The sequence below is a fragment of the Lygodium microphyllum genome, chromosome 8 (assembly GCF_053477565.2).
Source record: "Lygodium microphyllum isolate KBCC chromosome 8, Lygodium_microphyllum_v1.1.10, whole genome shotgun sequence".
In the NCBI taxonomy this organism is placed as follows: Eukaryota; Viridiplantae; Streptophyta; class Polypodiopsida; order Schizaeales; family Lygodiaceae; genus Lygodium; species Lygodium microphyllum.
The window spans coordinates 136,073,475-136,095,289 of record NC_141142.1 but is presented as its reverse complement, the minus strand read 5'-3'; the positions used below and the strand labels follow the sequence as shown (position 1 = coordinate 136,095,289).

The 21,815-nt window shown below is 41.3% G+C and overlaps 1 protein-coding gene across 1 annotated transcript in view; it reads left to right on the top strand.

Annotated features, from left to right (window-relative positions):
• Window positions 1–573: 573 nt before the first annotated feature.
• Window positions 574–21,815, top strand: part of LOC148032904 (putative serine/threonine-protein kinase At1g54610) — a 36,995-nt gene continuing 15,753 nt past the window's right edge. Inside the window, exons 1-3 of the mRNA XM_087683592.1 lie at window positions 574–1,491; window positions 19,466–19,750; window positions 20,189–20,506. Of these exons, the coding sequence (XP_087539718.1) occupies window positions 1,084–1,491; window positions 19,466–19,750; window positions 20,189–20,506 (1,011 nt within the window). The 5' untranslated portion in view covers window positions 574–1,083. The remainder of the gene's footprint in view (window positions 1,492–19,465; window positions 19,751–20,188; window positions 20,507–21,815) is intronic.

Below are 21,815 nucleotides of genomic sequence, written 5' to 3'. Positions count from 1 at the left end.
TTGATATGTTCTCTAGTGGTTTAATAAATCACAGCTATTCAAAGCACAAAAAAGAAAAGAACAATGTCATCCAAGGCTTTCTTAATGAGCAAACAAAACAAGGGAATATCTAAAACATATGCTAAAAGCATGCCTTTGACATGCCTTGATAATCACTAATTCCTTTTGAAAATTCAAAAGCCCCTAACCAAACTAGTACTAGGCATACCCTACAAGAGGGCAGGACAAGAAAAACATTCTCTATGGCATCATGCAAAAGCATAGACATAAGTTATGAGTATGAATGAGAGAGAGAGAGAGAGAGACTGAGGTGCCATGGGGTCAACATCCTTTACCAACAACAAACAAAAAACATGGGCATTGGGACTGCTTGCTGGGGGGTGGGGGGTTTCAAAATTTTTTGCAAAAAGTGAAAACACATTCAAGAAAATAAGCAGCAAAATGCATAAACAAAGGACATTGAAAAGTTTTCCTGGCAAGCAATATTATATATTAAAAGAATTAAAGAATGATTTAACTAATAAAAGTAAAATAGAATAAACAGCAAATGCATAAACAAAGGACAGCAGTAAGCATTCCTCTACTTGCTGAGTGCTCTTTACAGCTCCAACAACAATGGGCTCTTGCATTTTCTTCTCTGCAGCTCTCTTTTTGCAGGTGCATTCACTCCCAGGAGCAGGGCAGCACAGGAGGGTGCAATGTGGGTAAGTGGAAGTAAATGCCACAGGGCCCTCTGATTGATGCCTGGAAGGGGTTTTCCGGGGCATCTGGAGCTGCCTTCCCTGCGAAGCAGAGAGTGAGGAGATAAACGACCGTATGGAGAGGCAGCCCACAAACGCTGATTTATGACTTCATGGGTTATTCCTTTGAGTTGATTTTCGGCTGTGAAATGCAATGAAGCAGTGTAAGGATACATCGTGGAACAGAGTGGGTCCTTCTGCTCTTCCCCTTCCTCCATCCCGAGCTGCGACGATTGCATGATGCGGTGCAGCAACAGTAGTCAATGGCTTTCTGCTGTTTGAGAGGGTAAGAAGGAGTAGCAGAGAGGAGCATTTCACAGGAGGAAAAATAGAATGCACAGCTATGGGCTGTGCTTGCACCAAGCCTGCATCCATCCATGAGTCCGCACCAAGTCCCAAAGGCAAGCCCTCTCACCGATCATTGGATGGCTTTGCGGATGCTCCAGCTAAACAACGAGCAGCTGCCGGAGTGACAGCTGATGATGGTGATCCATCAGAGAAAGAGAAAAAGAGGAGGAAATCATCCATCAAGCAAAATGAGAAATTAGGCACCCTGGAAAGTACCCAGCCAGTTGCTCCTAGACGCAAGGACCGGCGGTCTGTGCGGGTAGAAGCACCCAGCAATGTTCCTAAGCACAGAGAAGGGGAGCAGGTTGCTGCTGGGTGGCCTGCCTGGCTTTCCGCTGTTGCAGGGGAGGCGATCAATGGCTGGATCCCACGGCGAGCTGACTCGTTTGAGAAGCTGGACAAAGTGTGTAGGCTGCATCTATCTCAAAATCAAATTCAAATTATAACATATTCTGCATACAATTCATATTGCAGCACTGGATCTTGGTGTCATCTGCTGTCTATAGCAGTTTTTACATTGAATCATGTTGCTTGGATCAAATTATATTTGGTGGCTCTATTGTCTGGAAACAACGAATGTTAACTGGTATTCCATTATGGAATATCACACTTGTTTATTAAGATGGGCAGCTAGTGCTTCTTGATATCCATTCAGTTGCAAAGCCATATACCAGCCAACAGACTTGGAAACTGCTTTGCCATAATGGCAAAAGGCAATGGAACTCGTGAAAAGTTCATGACAATGTAGAGCAGCTTAGTCCAAGCACATTGATATTGCAGTGCCTAGGAGTGAGTAGACAGCAGTAGGACCATCTCTTCTGCAATGGGTCTGTCAACAACTGCTTTTGTAGTGAATACTGATTTCAGACTAATAGTCCAATGTTTTACAATGATCATATGGTTCTTAACTAGACCTTGACAGCTTTGAGTGTCTGGTAGCACCTTGAGTTTTGTATCTTTGTCCTAAACCTTGCTCTAACATATCATCAATCCAAAGAACGTCAACCATTGAATCAAGATTCACATAATCATCACTGACAATATCTTCAAAGAAAAGTGAAGCATGAGTGATTGGAGAAATTGAAGGAGAGTGAGGAGTAGAATCAGGCTTCGAAGAACAACCAAGTGGTGTTGGAGAAGGAAAAGGAAGTAAGGGGAGGTGTAGGATGGTTGTGTGTAGTTGAGGAGGGAGGTTTGTGTTGTGAAGGAAAGGAGCACCTTGCCTTGTGAAGGTGGGAAAATAGAGTACCTAGGTGGTTCCTCTTCGAAGAATGCTTGTGGAATAGCATATCCTAACTGGTGTCAGCCATTGGCCTAGGAGTCTTTGGTTGAGGCGATCATCACCAAAGAGAGAGAGAGAGATCATGTTTCAATTTCACGAGTTCATACATTGAGTTAGTAACAAAACAATGTAAAACATAATCAAAACAACGAGGACAAAATTCATATGGAAAGCAACTCATTAACGATGAAGATCATAGAAGACTTACCCCAAAGTGAGTCATTCAGAACACTCACAATAAGCTATAGCCATGATGAAGCACCAACCAAGAGTGAGTGAACAATGAGTGTAGTGCACATGATGTAAGGTATGGAAATGGGCGGCCACTATATGGGCTATAAGTGGGATGAGACTTGATAGAGTCACATGGAGGATGAGAGCTAAGAGGACTCATTATGAGTGCCTCAGAAGAGGATTCCAACGGCACTTATAGAGAAGTATACATATTTCTAATTTGCCCTCTAAATACTGTGAGTAACAAGAGATTATGATACAAAGAAGTCAACAAAGTAATAGAGTCATGGATGCCCTACTCTTGCACATTAATTGGACTTGCCTTGGAGATAGCACAGAGAAGACACCTCAAGTGTGAAGCATGAGATGAAGAAATAGCTTCTTAGAAGTAGTAGCTTAGTGATGTCCAAGATAGCTCCAAGAATGCCATCCAATAGTTTGCTGCTTGCCACATGGCAAAACTGTCCGCCTTGTTGTCTATCTTGAAGCCTTGCTGGAAATTGCATCTCTATACTGTTTACCTCGGATGTAAGGTACACATGGTGGATGGCTTACCCAACATTATGCAATCCACGCACAAGCTAGTCATGAGCTACTTTCCGAAGGTACTTGTAGTTGAGGTGGCTATACTGAGCATGCCACAACTAGGAAATGAGAAGAAGAGAAGCAAGGGTTGAAGAACTTTGCATCTTGTAGACACCATTCTCCTCATGCCCTTGGCAAATCACATGTTGAGTCTTTTCATCAAGAACTCGAAAGGAATCCCTATCGAATTCAATTGTGAGGTGACGTCCATATGTCTTGCTTACTGAAAGGAGATGATAGCCCAAGCCTTTTGAAGTGTGAGCACCATCGTGCGCATCTGTAATCAATTGCATATTGCCCTTGCCTTGCATAGGAACGGAAAAATTGTCACCAATCACAATATGCACATGCATCAGATCCATATGGGCAATGCCATGTGGGGAAGGGGTCATGTGGTCGGAAGTGCCACTGTCCACAATGTGCTCCTGAGATTGTGGGGCCATCAACATTGCATTAGGCGGATCTTGTGAAGAAGGCTCAATGACCTCTAAATGTAGAATGCTGCTGATAAAGGAGCAACCATTGCTCGAGTCCTTTGTAGTCTTTTTCTCCTCCTTGGTTCTTTTTGTTCTTGTCTTTTTTCTTTTGCTTTTGCTTCTCCTTCTTTTTGGGAAGCTTGACATGTAAGAGCCTCATATTTTTGCAAATTTGTACCCTTTGATTGTTCCTCTTTTGAGCTTAAAAATGCATTATCACTTAATTAGCTCTTAATTACAGCCCCAAAACTCAAATTGACCAAACTTTTATTGAAAAGAAATGTGATCCTAGAGAGCATATTTGTCCCATGGACCAAACCCTAATTTGGGAGGACCCATCCATCTATAAATATTCAGGCTAACCACCATGCAGTTCTATCTCGTTTTTGTAGATTGCTGGTGCCATAACTTTGCTGTCCACACAGTGTATGAAGGATATCTTAGTTTGAGTTGCTGTTCAGAGCTGTTTGCTGTTGGCACTTGCTATCTAGCCCACCATATCAGCTAGTGACCTGATTCAACCTATGTTTATGGCCAAATAATCCTTTGCTGCTGTTGTTCGGGCCTTGCTAGTTGTTGCCAACCTACCATTTGGCCTATCAGCCTTGTGTTTGACTATTCCAATTGTTGTACAGCCTGCCACATATCAATTTCTGTTGCGTTTTGCTGGCTGCACATTGCACTTGCCATGTTATCAGATCATCGATGTTTTGCTGTTTTTATCCTCATCTGCCCCTTTCTTCACTAATCTGGCCATCATCAAAGTTGTGTTTGTTGCTGCTAGACCTTCTAGAGGCTATCTGTTGCGATTCGTGTTTTGTTAGAGTATGATTGACTCTTCATCTCATACTTTTTGCTGTAGTCCTAGAGACATAGTAGTTTGGGGGTTAGTATTTCACCTTTGCATAGTGTGTTTGTTGTATTGAGCATTGTATATAGCAGCTTCTGGCTGTTGGCGACTGTAGGCAGCCCTCCTCCTCCATCAGGCGACACTCTATTTGCTGCGTTTGCAGCCTTTTGGGGCTGCCCTTTGCCCTCTGCATCTTCTACAGCTTGCGTTTGGTTCTCTAGCAGCCTCTGGTACCATCGTTTTGTAGTTTCCTCTTTCTTCACACTTCGACTGGTGGTCGCAGACTTGGGATCCGTCTTCGGTGGACATCACACTTCGACATTGCTCTGCCCTTGAGCACACTGTACACTTTTACATTCATTTACAGCATTCATTCACTTCAGAGTTGTGTTCTCTCTCTCCCTTCTTCTGTCTGTGTTTGAGTTTTGAGTTTTGCGTTCAGGGTTTGAGTTCTGCCCTCTGTGCCTGTGTCTGTCTCTTTGTGTTTTTGTCGTGGTTGTACACTCAGTGTGTCCTCAGTGCAAACCCTAGCAGTTTTCTTCACAGTTGCTTATGAGAGCCATGTTTTCCATGGTGCAGAGAGGAATTTGTAGGTCTATGAGAAAGAGCTCTTGGCTGTAATTCATGCACTTTTCACATGGAAACACTATCTCTTAGGGGCTGATTTCACAGTTTAGACAGACCACCAGACTTTGCACTACTTTTTGACTTGGATGAAGTTATCTGAGAAGCACATGTGGTGGGCAAACTTTTTGTCTATGTTTCACTTTCAGATTGTGTACATAGATGGCAAAAAGAATGTAATGGCTGATACATTGTCACGTAAACGTGAGTGCTGACTGTCAGTATGGTTTATCACACTGAGTTGGATGCCATCAAGGATCAGTATGCTGTTAATTCTGACTTTGGAAATGTCTATGATCAGCTTTGCAATGGGCAGAGGCATAATCATTTCGTACTTTGAGAGGGCTTTCTGATGATGCATGGACAATTGTGTGTCACAAAGCAGTTGAGGGCCAAGGTGATGACTGAGAATCATGCTTCTCCTTATGTGGGTCATAGGGGTATTGATTTGAGCACCTCTTTTATTGGCCAGCTTTGAGGCATGCTGGGTTTATTGCAGCCCTTGCCTATTCCCAATAGGCCTTGGCAAAGCATTGCTATGGATTTTATCTTTGAGCTTCCACACATACCTACGGGGAATGATGGGATATGGACTATCATATGCAGGTTTAGTAAGCAGGCCCACTTCATTCCAGTGAGAAAAAAGATAAAGGCTGATCATATGGCACGGGCTTTTTATGCAGTATGTGTTTAAGTATCATGGTATGCCAGAGTCGATCATTAGTGATCGTGACCCACGGATGACAAGTTTATTTTGGAAAGGATTGTTTGAGAACATGGACACAACGCTGAAATTCTCTTCATCCTTCCATCCACAAACTGATGGTTAGTCTGAGGAGGCAAATTCCACAGTGTTAGATCTTTTGAAGTGCTATGTATCAGACCACAAAGCACAGTGGGAACAATATTTGCCGTTGGTTGAGTTTGCATATAACAACACAGTGCATACTTCCACTTGTAAGGCTCCTTTTGAGGTGGTTGAGGGTGGTAAGTGTTGGGTGTAAAGTCCCTTTGTCTCTGTGTAAATAGACTTACGGGTGTGAACACACCCTTAATGTACCCTAACATATAAATACATTCTTTTTATTCTTTGTGTACCATCACATCGGTACACCTATCTCTGTGTTCACTCTTGCTCTAACTCTCAGCTTATCTTTGCTCTTCAGTTAATGCCTTGACTTTGCACGCCATTGCGCACTCTCACCCCTTCAAACTGGTATCAGAGCTTCAGTGAAGGTGTGCACGCTTCCTGAAGTCAAGGCGAGTCAGTTTCAACTCATGTGTTGTCGTGCCGCTACGTACACACCGTGTAAAAAAATCTAGAGTGTGGCTTTTTTTTAGATTTAGAGAGCCAATGCCATTTTAGACATTAGTGTTAGTGTCCATGGTTCAAAAATATTAGATTTTAGTCAGCTTTTGATATTCTAGATATAATCTCTTGTAAAAATCCATAAAACTATAGACAACTTCTAGATTAGGATGACATGTAAAAGAAAGCATGTAGCTTTCAGCTAATTTGAGAGGATTTTATGTAAAAAGAGAGATTAGCGAATTCGCGCGACGCGCGATCGCTGTTTTTAGGCAGTGAACAGCACTACGAAAGTGGGAGATGAAGAAGGAGTGATCTGGCAGGATTCTGGTATTTAACCCCCCTTTCGAAGCCATTGGAAGCATCAGATTGGCGATCTGAGCATCATAGAGGAAGGTATTATTTTGTACACGTTTTTGTTTATTAGAGTTATATTTTTTCATAATGTTAAAAGAAACTGACAGGCTTTATCTCTGTTAGTATTCTTCTATATTTTCTAATTCTTTTTGGGAGTATTCTTCTACATCTTCAATCTCTTCGAACCCCTTCTCTTCTGTCTACTCCTCTCCTTGAATCTACCTACACCTTGCTGTCTCTTATCTTTAAGAACTTGGCTTGAAACCTTCAACCCTTCTCTTATCTCTACTATCTCCGAAGTCTAAGCTCTTGAACCCCCATACATTCTTCTCTTGTCAAACCCCTGTGGTGACCTTCAACCCTATGCGCTGTGACATCGTGCGAAGAAAACAGCAGGTCGTTTTTTCAGCAGACAGCTGCGCATGCATCAAGGCGACACATTTCAGCAAGTTGTCACCTCCCACAGATCAGGTCGTTAGTTTTCTGGTCTGCGTTAACAGTTTGCAGCAGGTGACAGCGTGCACAAGTCAGTGTGACTACAGATGACAACTCCCAGGCAGGCAACAACTCATGAGGACAGGCGTATGTAGATTCGTCAGGCGACAGGCACGTGGGACAGGCGGCTAGTCAATGGCTGATGTTTTCGTCACGTTATCAGCAATTTACGTCAATTTTTCATTAATTTTGCAAGGAGACCCCTTGGTCATTGACCGGGTTCCACGTGCGCAAGCACAGTTCGCAAGTTTGTGCAGATTTAGGTACAGAAATTTGGGGCTTTTTCAGATTGAGTGCTGCTCATGCAAGATTAAGGCATCTGCGCAGAAATTGCAAACATTGTGCGCGTTTGAATTGGGGATTTCGCCAGATTTACTGAAATTTTACTCATTCAAGTGAAATTTCTCAACATTGGACCCATAAAATTTGGGGCTTTTGTTGTATTGGTAAAATTTTGGTCAGCTGAGTCAGATTGGCTAACATTGGTGCACAATTGGACCCGATAAATTCGGGGCTTTTGCAAAATTTTGTGAAATTTTACTAAATTTGCACGTCTTATGCTTTCGGGAACATGTATTAATGCAATCAGGGCAGATTGGTCAGTGAAATTTTGAGGTTTTTTGCTGAAATCTGTGGATTTTGGCAAAGTTAATGCGTGAAATGCACTTTGGGAATATTTCTGAAGCAATCTTGTTGCCATAAGCAGAGCGATTTGAGCATTTTTATCTCCTGCTTGTGCGATTTTGGAGAAATTGTAGAGAATTCTTGGTGTTTTGGGGTATCACAAGTTGATACAAGCACATATGTATGCAGTACACATGTTGGGCAACTCCCATTGAGTTGATGCATTGCTGATTATTCATGTTGCAGCAGTCTTAGTGATCGTTTGTAGATTTTGGATTGGTGTAGATGTATTTTTGGTGATATTGCTGAAGTGGGAGTTACTTGGCAGTGATGTATGCATTTATTGTATGCTGAAATTGCAGTCAGAAAGTCATTCGTTCTACTGCTGTACATGTACTTGGACTAAATCTTGCTATTATTTGCTGAAAAATTGGGCTGAAATCAGCTGAATATTCAGCTCATTTTTTGCTGTCATAAATTGCAGCATTGAATTTTTGGTTTATTGCTGAAAAATGGCTGCAAATTCTTCTAGCAGCAGTGACACTAAATCCCTCTTTGAAATCAAGAGGTTTGATGGCACTGCCTTTGACTTGTGGAAGGATAGGATGCAAGGCATTTTGTTTCTCAAGGATTGTGAAGATGCTCTCTTGGAGACTAAGCCTGCAGCTATGACAGATGTGGATTGGGCTAGACTTAATAAAAAGGCCATTGCATACATTAAGATAGTAGTGTCTGATGATGTACTTACAGACATCAAGCGTCTTGATATAGGTTATGTTATATGGAAAAATCTTAAGAATACTTATAAAAATACAACTCCTGTGAATCAAGTGCATCTTATGTGTAAACTTGTGAACATGGAATTGGATGTCTAAGCCAACATCTGAGCATTTTGAGTGCTTTCACAGGGGTTTTGAGTCAGTTTTGCAGGACTCTGGTTTGACTGCTTTCGATGATAAATTGAAAGCTATTTTCTTATTGATGACTTTGCCTGACAGTTGGGAATCTTTGGTTGTGTCACTTAGCAACAACTCCGCTTTGACTTTTGATAGTGTTAGAGGTTCAATCCTCAATGAAGAAATCAAAAGAAAGTCTAGTGGTGAAAGCAGTGGCTCAGCTTACCATGTAAGAGGCAGGTCTGAAAAGAGGGGTAATGCAGCCAGTAAAGGGAAAAGCAGAAGCAAAAGTAAGGGCAAACAACAGGATGTCACATGCTATCAGTGTGGGTGTAAAGGGCATTAAAAGCCCGATTGCCGGTACTTCAAGAAAGAGCAAGAAAGAAAGAAACAGTAGGGTAAGAAAAAGAAAGACGATGATAGCTCTTCCTCAAAAGAAGTTACAAAGGCAAACGTTGCATCCAGTGTGGTCATTGAAGAGCTTCCTGACACTGAAGAGATACTTGTTGTAGCCTCATGTAATGATGCAGATATTATGGCAGCAACAGGTGATATGCACATCACCAAAAAGGAGATAATTGATGCCTTACTTTCAGCTCATGATGGGTTGTCACAATTATGGATAGTGGACAATGGTGCTTCTTTTCATGCTACCCCTCTTTGGAGTCATTTTCTGAATACACTATAGGTTGCCTAGGCAAGGTTTACTTGGGTAATAACTATGCATGTGAGATAGAGGGTGTTGGCACCATTCACTTGGCTCTTGAGAATGGCAAAGAGCTGATTTTGTAGGATGTTAGATTTGTATCTGACATAAAGAAGAGTCTACTATCAGTTCGGCAGCTTGATGCTAGAGGGTACTTTACTACATTTGGTGGTGGATCTTGGAAGGTCCATAAGGGCTCTATGTTGATTGTTAAAGGCAGCAAAAGGGGGACTTTATATTACTTGCATTGTAAAGCATTACTTGGTAAGTTCTTGGTTGTGACTGAAGTCCATTCATAGAGGGAGCTTTGGCACAAAAGACTTGGTTATATGAGCCAGAAAGGCCTTCAGGTTCTCTCCTCTTTAGGAAGATTTGATGTAAAAGGCTCTGGTCTCGAATTTTGTAATGATTGCTTATATGGAAAACAAGTGAAGTCTCTTTATTACTTTGGTATCATTAAGAAGTCTAATGCTCTTGACCTAGTACACTCCGATGTGTGCACTATGCCCATTAATTCGTATGGGGATGCACGGTACTTTGTTACTTTCATTGATGATTTCAATAGAAAGTCATGGGTGTATGCACTTAAGAGCAAAAAGGAAGTGTTGGATTCTTTTAAAAAATTTCACGCTTTTGTTACCACACAATAAGGGCTTAAGTTGAAAGCCATAGAACAGATGATGGGGGTGAGTATGTCTCAAAAGAATTTAACAAGTTTTGTGAGATGCATGGCATTAAGAGGGAGTTGACAGCCCCTTATAATCTGGCATCAAATGGCGTGACTGAAAGATTTAACCGCACACTTTGTGAGAGAGTCAGATGCATGCTGTCCACAGCTAATCTCCCGCAGCAGTTTTGGGGAGAGGCTCTTAAAACTGCAGTTCATGTATGCAATCGCTCTCCCAATCATGCATTGGAAAATGGCATTCTTGAAGAGGTTTGGTTTGGCAAACTTGCTTCATATGACCATTTGCGTGTCTTTGGTTGTGATGCCTTTGTGCATGTACCTGTAGAACAAAGGACCAAACTAGACATGAAATCCATTAAGGGCATCTTCATGGGATATGGAGATGAGGGAGAGATGGGTTATAGAGTTTGGCTTCCTTAGGGCAGGAAGATAGTACGCAACTAAGATGCAGTATTTAATGAGGCAAAGTTGCTAAAAAATGCTACACATGGTGATCTTGACAAAAAGAAGGCTAAATTTCAGCATGAACAGCCAGCCATTCTGTCCCTTTTGATGCTGAAAATGAGCAGCAACCTATTGTACTACAGCTAGAAGATCATGGACAGCAAATAGATGCACATGATGAAATAGGACAGCAAGAAGAACATGCTGAAAACAGATTACAACAGTAAGAAAATGCTGAAAATCAGCCACCTGGTGATAGTGTGCACATTCCTCAGGATGTAGGCCCACTACCTGATAATACAGATCATTGGGTAAGACGGTCTACACGTGTCAGAAGGCAGCCACAGAGGTTTCAGCCATCTTTGGATTGCATTTTGTTGACTGATGAGGGTGAGCCTCTGACATTTAAAGAGACACAACCATGTGAAAACAAGAGAAAGTGGGAGCTTGCTATGCAAGAAGAGATGAAGTCTCTATATGCAAATAACACATGGAAGCTTGTACCTTTGCCCAAGGATAGGAAAGCTATTCCTAATAAATGGGTTTACAAAGTGAAATGTCTCGATGGGAAGCCCAAGTATAAGGCACGTCTAGTTGCTAAGGGCTATACACAAAAGGAAGGCATAGACTTCCAGGAGGTCTTTTCACCAGTGGTGAAGATGACTACGCTACGTGTTTTGTTTGCTCTCAATGCATTCTTGGATTTAGAGTTGGGTCAGATGGATGTGAAGACTGCTTTTCTTCATGGTGACTTGGATGAAGAGCTGTACATGAAACAGCTAGAAGGATTTTCTATTCCAGGAAAAGAGCATTTGGTTTGTAAGCTGAAACGCAGCTAATATGGGCTGAAACAAGCCCCTAGACAATGGTACAAAAAATTTGATACCTTTATGCTCAACCATGGATTTAAACGCAGTCATGCAGATCACTGCTTATACACTAAAAAGGCTGATGATGACAGCCTTATTGTGCTGGTTTTATATGTGGATGACATGCTGATTGCAGAACAGCATAAGAATATTTTAAATGCTCTTAAAAGGCAGCTGAGTTCAGTCTTCTCTATGAAAGATTTGGGGGCAGCTGAACACATTTTGGGCATGCACATTAAAAGAGAGAGAGGGCAGCATTTGTTGTTTCTCTCACAGGACAAGTATATCAACAAAGTACTTGTTAGGTTTAATATGGCTGATGCTAAGCCTCTTGGTGTGCCTTTATCGCCACATACAAAGTTGATTGCCCTAAGGATGATGCAGTTGCCAGTGCTATTAAGGGTATACCTTATTCATCAACTTGTGGATCTTTGATGTATGCCATGGTTGCAACTCGCCCTGACATTGCTCATGCAGTGGGAGTTGTTAGTAGATTTATGTCTAACCCTGACAAGCCACATTGGGAAGCAGTGAAATGTATCTTCAGATACTTGAAAGGTACACAAGAAAAGTGTATATGCTATGGAAAGGGTATATACTAGAGTTGCAGTGATTTTGTGATTTAGACATGGCAGGAGATCTTGACACTAGGAAATCTACCTGTGGGTATGTTTTTACTTTGGCTGGTAGGGCTATCTCTTGCTGTTCAAGATTGCAGAAAATTGTGGCATTGAGTACTACAGAGGCTGAATATATTTCAGCCAGAGAAGCTTCTAAGGAAGCTATTTGGCAAGGTCATCTAGTCAAGGATTTTGGTCTTTCTTCACGTACTCCAGTGCTTGGTTGTGGTAGCTAGAGTGCAATATGCCTGGCTAAGAATGCCATGTTCCATGCACGTACCAAACACATAGATGTTCGGTATCACTTTATTCGATAGGTCTTGGATGATGGTCTTGTTACATTCACTAAAGTTAAAACCCAAGATAACCCTGCAGATGTTCTCACTAAGTCTCTTGCAAAGGCTCAGCATGAGCATTGCATTGGTTTACTGGGAGTTGGTTAGCTTAAAGGTACCACTTCGGGCCTTTAAGTGAAAGGTTGTTGGGTGTAAAGTCCTTTCGTCTCCAAACACACCCTTAATGTACCCTAACATATAAATACATTCTTTTAATTCTTTGTATACCATCACATCAGTACACCTATCTCTGCATTCACTCTTCCTCTAACTCTTAGCTTATCTTTGCTCTTTAGCTAACGCCTTGACCTTGCACGCCATTGCGCACTCTCACCCCTTTAGTAAGAAAGTACCCTCTATTTTGCACACAAAAGATAAGATCTTTGAGACTGATTGCCATGTGGAAAGCATGGATGTAGCTTACGAGAAGGTTAAGTATGCACTTCAAAGATCACAGGATAAGCATAAGAGAGCAGCTAATCCTCATACGCGTGCTTTGCACTTTGCAGAGGGTGATTATTGATTTGAAAAGGCACGGTTGAAATAGATGAAGGGCAAAGAGCGATTGTATCCAAAGCTGTCTCTGAGATACTATGGGCCATTTCAAGTGTTGGAGAGAATCAGTGATGCATGCTATAGGTTGAAATTGCCTCCACACTGGCGGATACACAATGCCTTTCATGTGAGCTTGCTTAGACTTTTTCATGGAGATGTGCCAGAGGATGTATCTGCTGAAATTCAGTCGGAGGTTGAAGAGCTTGATGAAATACTGGTACTAGAGCAGATTTTGGCGCACACAGAGAGAAAGATCAGGAGTAAGGGTTCCAGAAGGTACTTGGTGAAGTTTTAGAATCATTCACCAATGGATGCCAAATGGATGGAGGAGGATGACTTGGTAGACCATCCTCAGTTGTTGCAGCTTTACCTTGATGCTTTCCAGTTAGAGCCAACTTTAGTTCGGGCTTAATCAGGTTCAGCAGAGCAGAGGTCCAGAGTATTGCCTGATGCTTGTGAGGGAGCTAGCACCTCCGCTCCTCAATAATGGACAGCTCTAGAAGTAGTGGATCTCGAATGTATTCAGTATACATTCAGGGTACTGGAGCTGAACAATATGTTTGCCAGGAGATCACTATTTAGTGTACTAGTCATTATGTTTGGTATGCAGATTGGTACGGTTTTCATTGCAACTCTGAAACTATACATTTGCATCCGTTATGCTCGGTGTGTAATCAATTATGCTTGGTATGGCATTGGTTATGCTTGGTGTAGCATTAATTAATGATCATGAGGGGCTGATTATCGAATGTTGGTTTTCAGCGTATGATCATTAATATTTAGTGGTATTCAGTTGGTTTTGTGGATAGCAACATGTCTTATGATGCCATTGATGTTTCAACCATGGTTTATGCTTGGTTTTCCCTATACTGTGGTTCAGTATTGCTAGATGAGTTGAGCTAATGAGAAATGGACATGTCACGTGATAATTTGGCAATGTTTTTGAGATTCTTTATGAGTCTTATGCTATGTTATGTTGGTTGGTAATTTTCAGCATATGTTGGGCATATGGAATGGTTGAACAACAGTGCACAATACTGTGTTGACTATGATGCCCTATGGAAATTCCAATGTAGTATTTTACTTTTGATGCATTTGGTAGTGCAATCGAGGACGATTGCAACGGATTCAAGGGGGAGGGTTGTCATGAGGACATGTATTTTTGAAACCTCACTTAACATGTGGATTAATTTTTAATCACATGATTAAGTAAATGTTGCACATGTGAGGTGCAATTGGGGTTAGAGTAAATTTACGAGTCCGAGACCCGATAAAATCACGGGATGTTAAAGGCAAAAGTTGCTATAAGCTACGTTGTACAGGTACTTGGTGGTATCTGGTGTCAATTGTTGGCCTAGGTCATTCATTTGGTCATACATGTTAGTTGGTAACACTAGAGATGTGGCATTTAATGGTACCTAACACCAATCTAATGGTCAAAGATGGCACAGAGAGACTTGGGAGTGGAAGATGCCTAGCCAATTTAATTATTGGCCAATCAAATTATTTTTTTGGGCATCGAAATAATTATTAGATGAAATTTCAGTAATTAAAGACTGAAAATTAATATTTAATGATGGATAATGTCGAAAAAACCATCTCTGTCTACAGCTTTCTCTCTCATCTCCCAACTATTTCACAGCCTTGCTCTGAAGATCTTAGCATTTGGATCCTTGGAGGTTGAGAAATTGCAAATTTCTTTGTTGTAAATCCTAATTTGCAGCAGAAATTAGGGTTTAGCAGCAGCCTCGGGAAGTGTACCAGAAATAGGAAGTTCCAAGACTTGGATTTTTCAAGGTTGAAGGTGAATTTCAGCTAAATTCAGGTGGAGGACTAGCCAGCCATTGAATTTGGGGCATTTCCATCGTCTATGAAGTGGATGAAGGCCAATTAAGTGCCCGAATCAAGGGGCAAACCAGATTGAAGACTTGTTAGTCACTTTGGACAGCAAGGGGAGTTTGGATTGCGAAGGGGATTGGGAGAATCCCATTGTAAATCAACTTCTTCTTCAATAAAGCTAAAGAAATACCGAAAGGGGCGCCAATTTTGGGGCCAATCGAGTGTGCATTGTCCAAGATCAATAGGTAAATTTGTATTTTCAGATTTGCATTTATTGTTTGCTCCTGTAATTAAGTTGTAGTCAGGGATTTATCACCAATCCACGGAAGGAAGACTGGTTTCAACTATCATGTGGTATATCATTGCTATGAGGTTTTGCTTATGCTTAGTTTATGCATTTCAATGCCTTGGCGGTTAGAACAATATTTGGTTTTGACATGTGGTTGCATCCCTTATGGTTTTGACAATGGTTATGATTCACGTGTGTGGATGGTAAACTGGTTTAAGTGACTAGAATTTTGGACATGCAAACGGCATAAGCATGGTTAATTAATAGGTGGACATGTTGTTTGACTATAAGGTTGTCATGTATTTCCAAAAGTGGCAATGAGGTACACATGTGATGTGAAAGTTAGTTCATAATGATGGGCCAAGGATGAGAAGTCAGTGGGTGTCAAAGGAGAAAGTTGTAATAAGTTATATTAGTTAAGTACTAGGTGGTGCTTGATGATAGATTTTGACCAAGAATGTTTTATTAGCTATTAATGTCAGTGGTGACATTAGGAACTAGGCATTAATTAATTAAATAATACTAGTTCAGGGGCTAATAAATGCTCAAGAATACTTGGATGATAAATTGGCCTAGCCAATGTAATTGTTAGTTGGTACAATTATTTTTTTGAGCAAGAATTCATAATTAAATTAATTTAGTTAGTTCCATGGTTTTTGCTGGTGTGATCCATAGAGAGGCAGCTGCTTTCTTTTGTTATTGTAGCTCTATGTTTTTGGTAGCATTCTGGTTCTGTGTGTTGGCTTCTTTGTGTGTTTGAGTCCACTTGGTTGTGTGAGAGTGTGCAATGGAAGAGAACCATGAACACAAATAGGCGAGGGAGAGAGACAGCGACAGATGAAGAAAGAAATCTGCACCGACTGAAAAGAATGCTCAATAAAAGGAGTGGACTGATCAGTCCTTGGACGCAGCCTGAGGCGTCGGTGAGGGCACTGGATCAGGCTGAAATGATGACAGTATCACCGATAGTGAAGCGGCTGTGATGGTGAGAGAGATGGAGAATATCCAGCCTGCTGTTCACATTGGAGATGGAGAAGATTGCAGCAACCAACGGAGCACCTGCCAAGGAAGAGAAGAAGATGATCTGCCAACTGGTGGGGGCTAGCTATATACAGGTGAATGTCTCCGAATCTGGCCGACTTGTCAAAATGACCTCTAAATCTGGCTGACCTGCTGAAAATAGCCTATGACTGCAATAAATGTAGTCTGACTGCAAAGAAAAATATGGAAAATGATGATGTGGCATCCTAGGCAGTCTAAAGGTAGAGGCAGGTATTGGCAGGGGTTGGAAACTGACTGGAAATGCAAGAAATGCACACAAAACTTGATTGGAAGAAGAAATGCATGCTCTAGAATGAGCTGCCTCCTTTGTCAAAGGACATGACAAACAGTCAGAGCTCCTAATGTCCTGGGGCGACTCAGACTGACGAGGTTCACAATCAGGAGATGACAGTACATGACTGACATGACGGCTAACAGGCTTGCCATAAGCCCCTTTATAAATATTCCAATCCATTAATTCAAACTTCATGGAAAGAGAGAGAGAGAAAGAAAGAAAGAGTTATATTAATGTTGTGTGGAGGCCAAAACTGACTTAAAGCCTAAAGGACAAGATCAGATACATCAAAGTTTTACATTTCACTTCAGGTGCCAAAAGGCAAAATCAAATTGGAAATTTGAAAATAGTAAGGAAACTAGAATAAACATTGAAATCATTCTCACATTATAGGATGAGAATACAAGATATCAAATGATCCACCTGGACTCTTAGATGATCACTTCCTTTTTGCTTTGGGTGTCCAGAACTCTGCACTGAGAGAGAAGGGGGGGGCGTGGGGGAAGAAGAATGAAGGAGTGATGAAGGAATCAAGACCGATCTGAACAAAGTACAAGGCTGAGTGCAAGTGGCCCTTGCACATATGCCAAAGCAGTCAGTGAGGGTGCTGGAATGAAAGGCAGATGAAGAAGACTGCAGATGATAATGAGGAGAATGAAGGTGAAAGCTGGCTGACTATAGAGACACATTGGTGGCAGCCACCTAAATGGGTGGAGAGAAGTCCAGCTGACCTGCAGCCCTGGCTGGCCAACTGCTGCTGATCTGCCCCAAAGGGCGGACCCCTGCTGCATGTGCAAGAAGATGCCATCCAGCATGGGAAATGAGCCCCGTGGCTGTGTAGTGTGAATGAACTGTGAATGTACCTAGAAACAGGTGGGAAATGCAGTTAATGACATTGCTTAATAGATGCATGGACTGACAGAATGTCCAAGCTCCCATATCTCTGCCAAACTCTTATGGATCTCACAACTAGGAGATGACAGTCGAAACACACTTATTGCTAACAGCCTTTACTAGTATTGTCACATATTCACATTGACTGCAATGAATATTGGTTTCTAATTATTCTTATCTTTGGTACTAGGCTTTACCATGGCTATGTTTGCCCTTCACAGTTCACCTCCAGAGAAGTTACAAGAACTCAGTTTGTTGGGGCACATGTAAAATACATATTCCTACTTAGAGTACCCTCCTGGCATTTCTAGTCGGGAAAGGAAGAAGCTTATGTTCGAATCAGCCCCCTAACCCTGTTAGGCGGTGCACTATACAAGAAAGGCAAAGATAAAGTGCTCAGAAGATGTGTTGCAGGAGATGAGATTGGGATTGTTTTGAAGGCTTGCCATGAGGAGCCATGTGGAGGCCACTTTGCATGAGAAACTATAGCTAGGAAGGCTCTGCTAGCAGATTACTAGTGGCCTATCCTCCACAAGGATGCATATGATTACTGCAAGAGATGTGATGCTTGTCAGCGAATGGGAAAACCCACCAAAACAAGTGCCATGCCACTGCAACCCATTCTTCCCCTAAAGCCGTTTGAGAAGTGGGGGATTGATTTTGTGGGTCCCATTGATCCACCTACCAGACGGACGCAGAACAAATACATCCTAGTATGTACGGATTATGTCACAAAGTGGTGTGAGGCTAAAGCCCTAAAGCGGGACGATGGTAATAGTGTCACCCTGTTCATGTACGAGAATATTATCGCCCGTTTTGGCAGTCCCCTTGAGCTGGTAAGTGACAAAGGTACTCATTTCCTTAACAAAATCATGGAGGAGCTGACTGAACTGTATAAGATCCGCCATCACAAGTCCACTCCCTATTACCCTAGAGCTAATGGCCAAGTTGAAGTCACCAATTGCATCCTTTGCTCGATTCTGACAAGAACGATCGCCGCACATCGTCGCGACTGGGACGATCGACTTAAGGATACAGATTGTCATATCTTTAATTTTTGTGGTTTTATTAAACTAGTCAATAATGAAGAGATTTGGTCTAGTGAAAGTTTCTTAATCCTACCAATGAAAACCTTTCTTAATGGCTTTTTGTGTAGTTGAAGGTATCATATCCTCTAACTGAAACCTATGTTCACTCTTAGTTTACGCTTCGTATCTCTTCTCTACATTTATGCAAAACATTTCACAGCATTGTGCCCCAATTCAGAACACTTCTTAAGCATTTTAAAGCAGATCAAGGTGATTATGTTACATGTTAGTAAACATTTCTCTCGAGGAATTTCTTTTTTGTGGCATTGATTGTATCTATGAGTAGAGTGTAATTTGTGATTGTTAGATTTGCAGATTTTGGTGATTATGATTGTTAGGTTGCAAAACTAGCCCACAATCCAAGGATTGAATCACTGTTTTTGTGCTATTGTATTTTCCAATCCATCATGGTGAGTGTGAGAACATCATGGGTCAATCTTTCACAATCTTTTCCACTGCATGGGATCATTCATTCTACTTAGTTGTATCACATTTTGATTGCTGTTTGTGTGAAGGAAAAATCACGAGTTTTCAACTTGCAAGGAAAGAAACATTGAAAGGATACAAGTTCTGATTGTTGGTGGCGTTATGACAGTTTGAGACCATTTCCTCCTTTTGCCCACTTCCAGTTTCTTCTGTTTACTGATGTGAATTGTTTGGACCTTCAAGAGTTGATAGACATCTTGCATGTAGACGCCTCTCACTTCTCATCACCAAGGATTTTATGTGACGTCCTTTGTGTACCAAAGAAGTTTAAGGCATCTTGCATGCATAATGAAGCTGAATGTCATATGTTTCAAAGGTAGTTCAGATTGTGTCCACTTAAAGTTATTGTTTGCATGAACTTGTATGTTTTTCTGTGAGTTTAGATCAGAGTGATACCAACTGAGCACTTGTTTTGAAGCATTAATAAGTAGACAAGTGCATTGTTGGTGCAGTGTACTAACAAAAAAGCTGTTAATTGTGGAATTTATGTTTGCAGATTGGCCAGGGTACTTACAGTAATGTTTACAAGGCCCGCGATCTTGATACAGGAAATATTGTTGCACTGAAGAAAGTGCGTTTTGACAACCTCGAGCCAGAAAGTGTTCGATTTATGGCTCGAGAGATACTTGTATTGAGAAGGCTTGATCATCCCAATGTTGTGAAGCTGGAGGGTTTGGTGACTTCTCGAATGTCGTGCAGCCTGTACCTTGTCTTTGAGTACATGGAGCATGACCTTGCAGGTCTTGCAGCTTGTTCTAGCATTGCCTTCACTGAACCACAGGTTCTGATCTTTCTGTTTGGCAGACCTGCTAGTTGGTATACTACAGGATTTTGCATTGTAGAGAATGCAGTTGGTTGAACGAGCTGCACTTGTTTGCATGTAGTTTTTGGCCTTTTAACGAGCTTTCCTTGTATGCAAGTTCATATAAACAAATGATCTTTAAATTGCAGTTTGGAGGATCACCGATATTAGATTCTTTATTTGTTTGGACACTTGTTTGGATGCAGTTTTTGGCCCTTTAACAAGCTTTCCTTGTATGCCAGTGCATGTAAACAAACAAACTTTAACTTGCAGTTTGGAGGATCACCAATATTAGATTCTTTATTTGTTTGGGATCACATTTACTAATAAATATGAAGGTGCAGGGTTATTTATTCCAGTTTCTCTCTAGGAGAAATAGATTTGAAAGACTCACACAGATTTGCTTTCTCTCTGCAGGTGAAATGCTACATGCAACAGCTTCTTTCAGGGCTTGATCATTGTCACACTAGACATGTGTTACATCGAGATATAAAAGGCTCGAACCTGTTAATTGACAATAGTGGCATCTTAAAGATAGCTGATTTTGGTCTGGCTACATTTTTCCACCCAGATCAAAGGCAGCCTTTGACAAGTCGTGTGGTAACATTATGGTATCGTCCTCCAGAGCTGTTACTTGGGGCAACTGAGTATGGAGTAGGTGTAGATCTCTGGAGCACAGGCTGCATTCTAGCAGAGTTACTGGCAGGAAAGCCTATACTTCCTGGAAGAACAGAGGTCATGAGCAACTTTTTAAAGCTTCTATTTTTCCTGTCCTGTTGTATGCATCTCCTTAGAAAGATAGCTTACCTAGAGACATTTAAGGTTTTGTGTATGATTTTTATAAACTACTTGCAACTCTAGCATACTAAAGATCATTTTCTTTCAAATGTTCTTCCATGCTCAAGACACGTTACTATAAATAATCAGGCTCTGTTTTCCATCTGTTTTTGTACAGAGAATATGGCAAAGTCAACAGGTGTTATGATTTAGCAGGTGGATGCATGTATTTCAAGTGTAGATATTTCTAGTGCATCAGAACTATTTTTTTTCACCTGAGATGAGATATACATACCCAAATGCACACAAGGATGGGCACCTGCCCTCCAACCATTGGCCGAGAGAGTGGGCTAGACCTGTGCTGGCATTGTATTTATGCATAGATGGGATAGCGAACAATACAAATGAACAGTGGACACGAATACATCATGTGAACATGTGTCCCAAGTGATGCACAGAAGAAGACATGAAGCTACAACCTTGCAATTTATAAGTCCAAGCCTGAGATGCTAGGTCATCACCTTTGGAACACATCAGAGCTAGTTTTGTGAGATAAGGCTAACTTAAGCACAATGTTGTTACCAAAACATATAGTCCTTGCTGTGGTAAAATTAGTTTCTGTAACTGCCTAAACAGACTTGAAAACAGTTTATTTGCACTTTGAGTTACAGCCACTAATTACTAATTGTATGTTGCTTGGGCTTAAGTATCATGTGGTGGTTAAAACTGGTTATTGAAATTCATTTCAGCCAAATTTTGATAACTCTAAAAATGTGGTGGGGGACTTGGAATGCATCTGGACCAGGTGCTATCAAGGTTGTGTACTAAAACCTCATTGTAAAAGGAACACCTTGTCAGAAGAGCTTGGGCATGGAAAAATTACTTTTCTTTTCCTAAAAAAAAAAAAAAATATCAAGTTTAAAGTGCATCCTTCCTCCTCTTGCCTAGTGCCGTTAATTTTCTCTCTTTCTTTGCTTTATCAAACTTGACCCAACCAGTGACAAGTTGCTGCCATGAGTGTTTTCCTGCACCCAAACAGTCTTGTTCCTTTTGTCCAGTCATATGATGCTACTTATGTAATGCTGAGGCTGTTGCAAATATCACATTTTTGAAGGTGGTTACAAGTATCCCAATGGTAGGACGAGAGCACCTATACAAATATCTCAAAACTTGGCTCCTTGATTAAAGAATGTTGTTCATTTTAAAGTCTTAATTTGAGCTCGATAAAGGGAATGTTTGAACCATATCAACTTAGCATTCATCACAG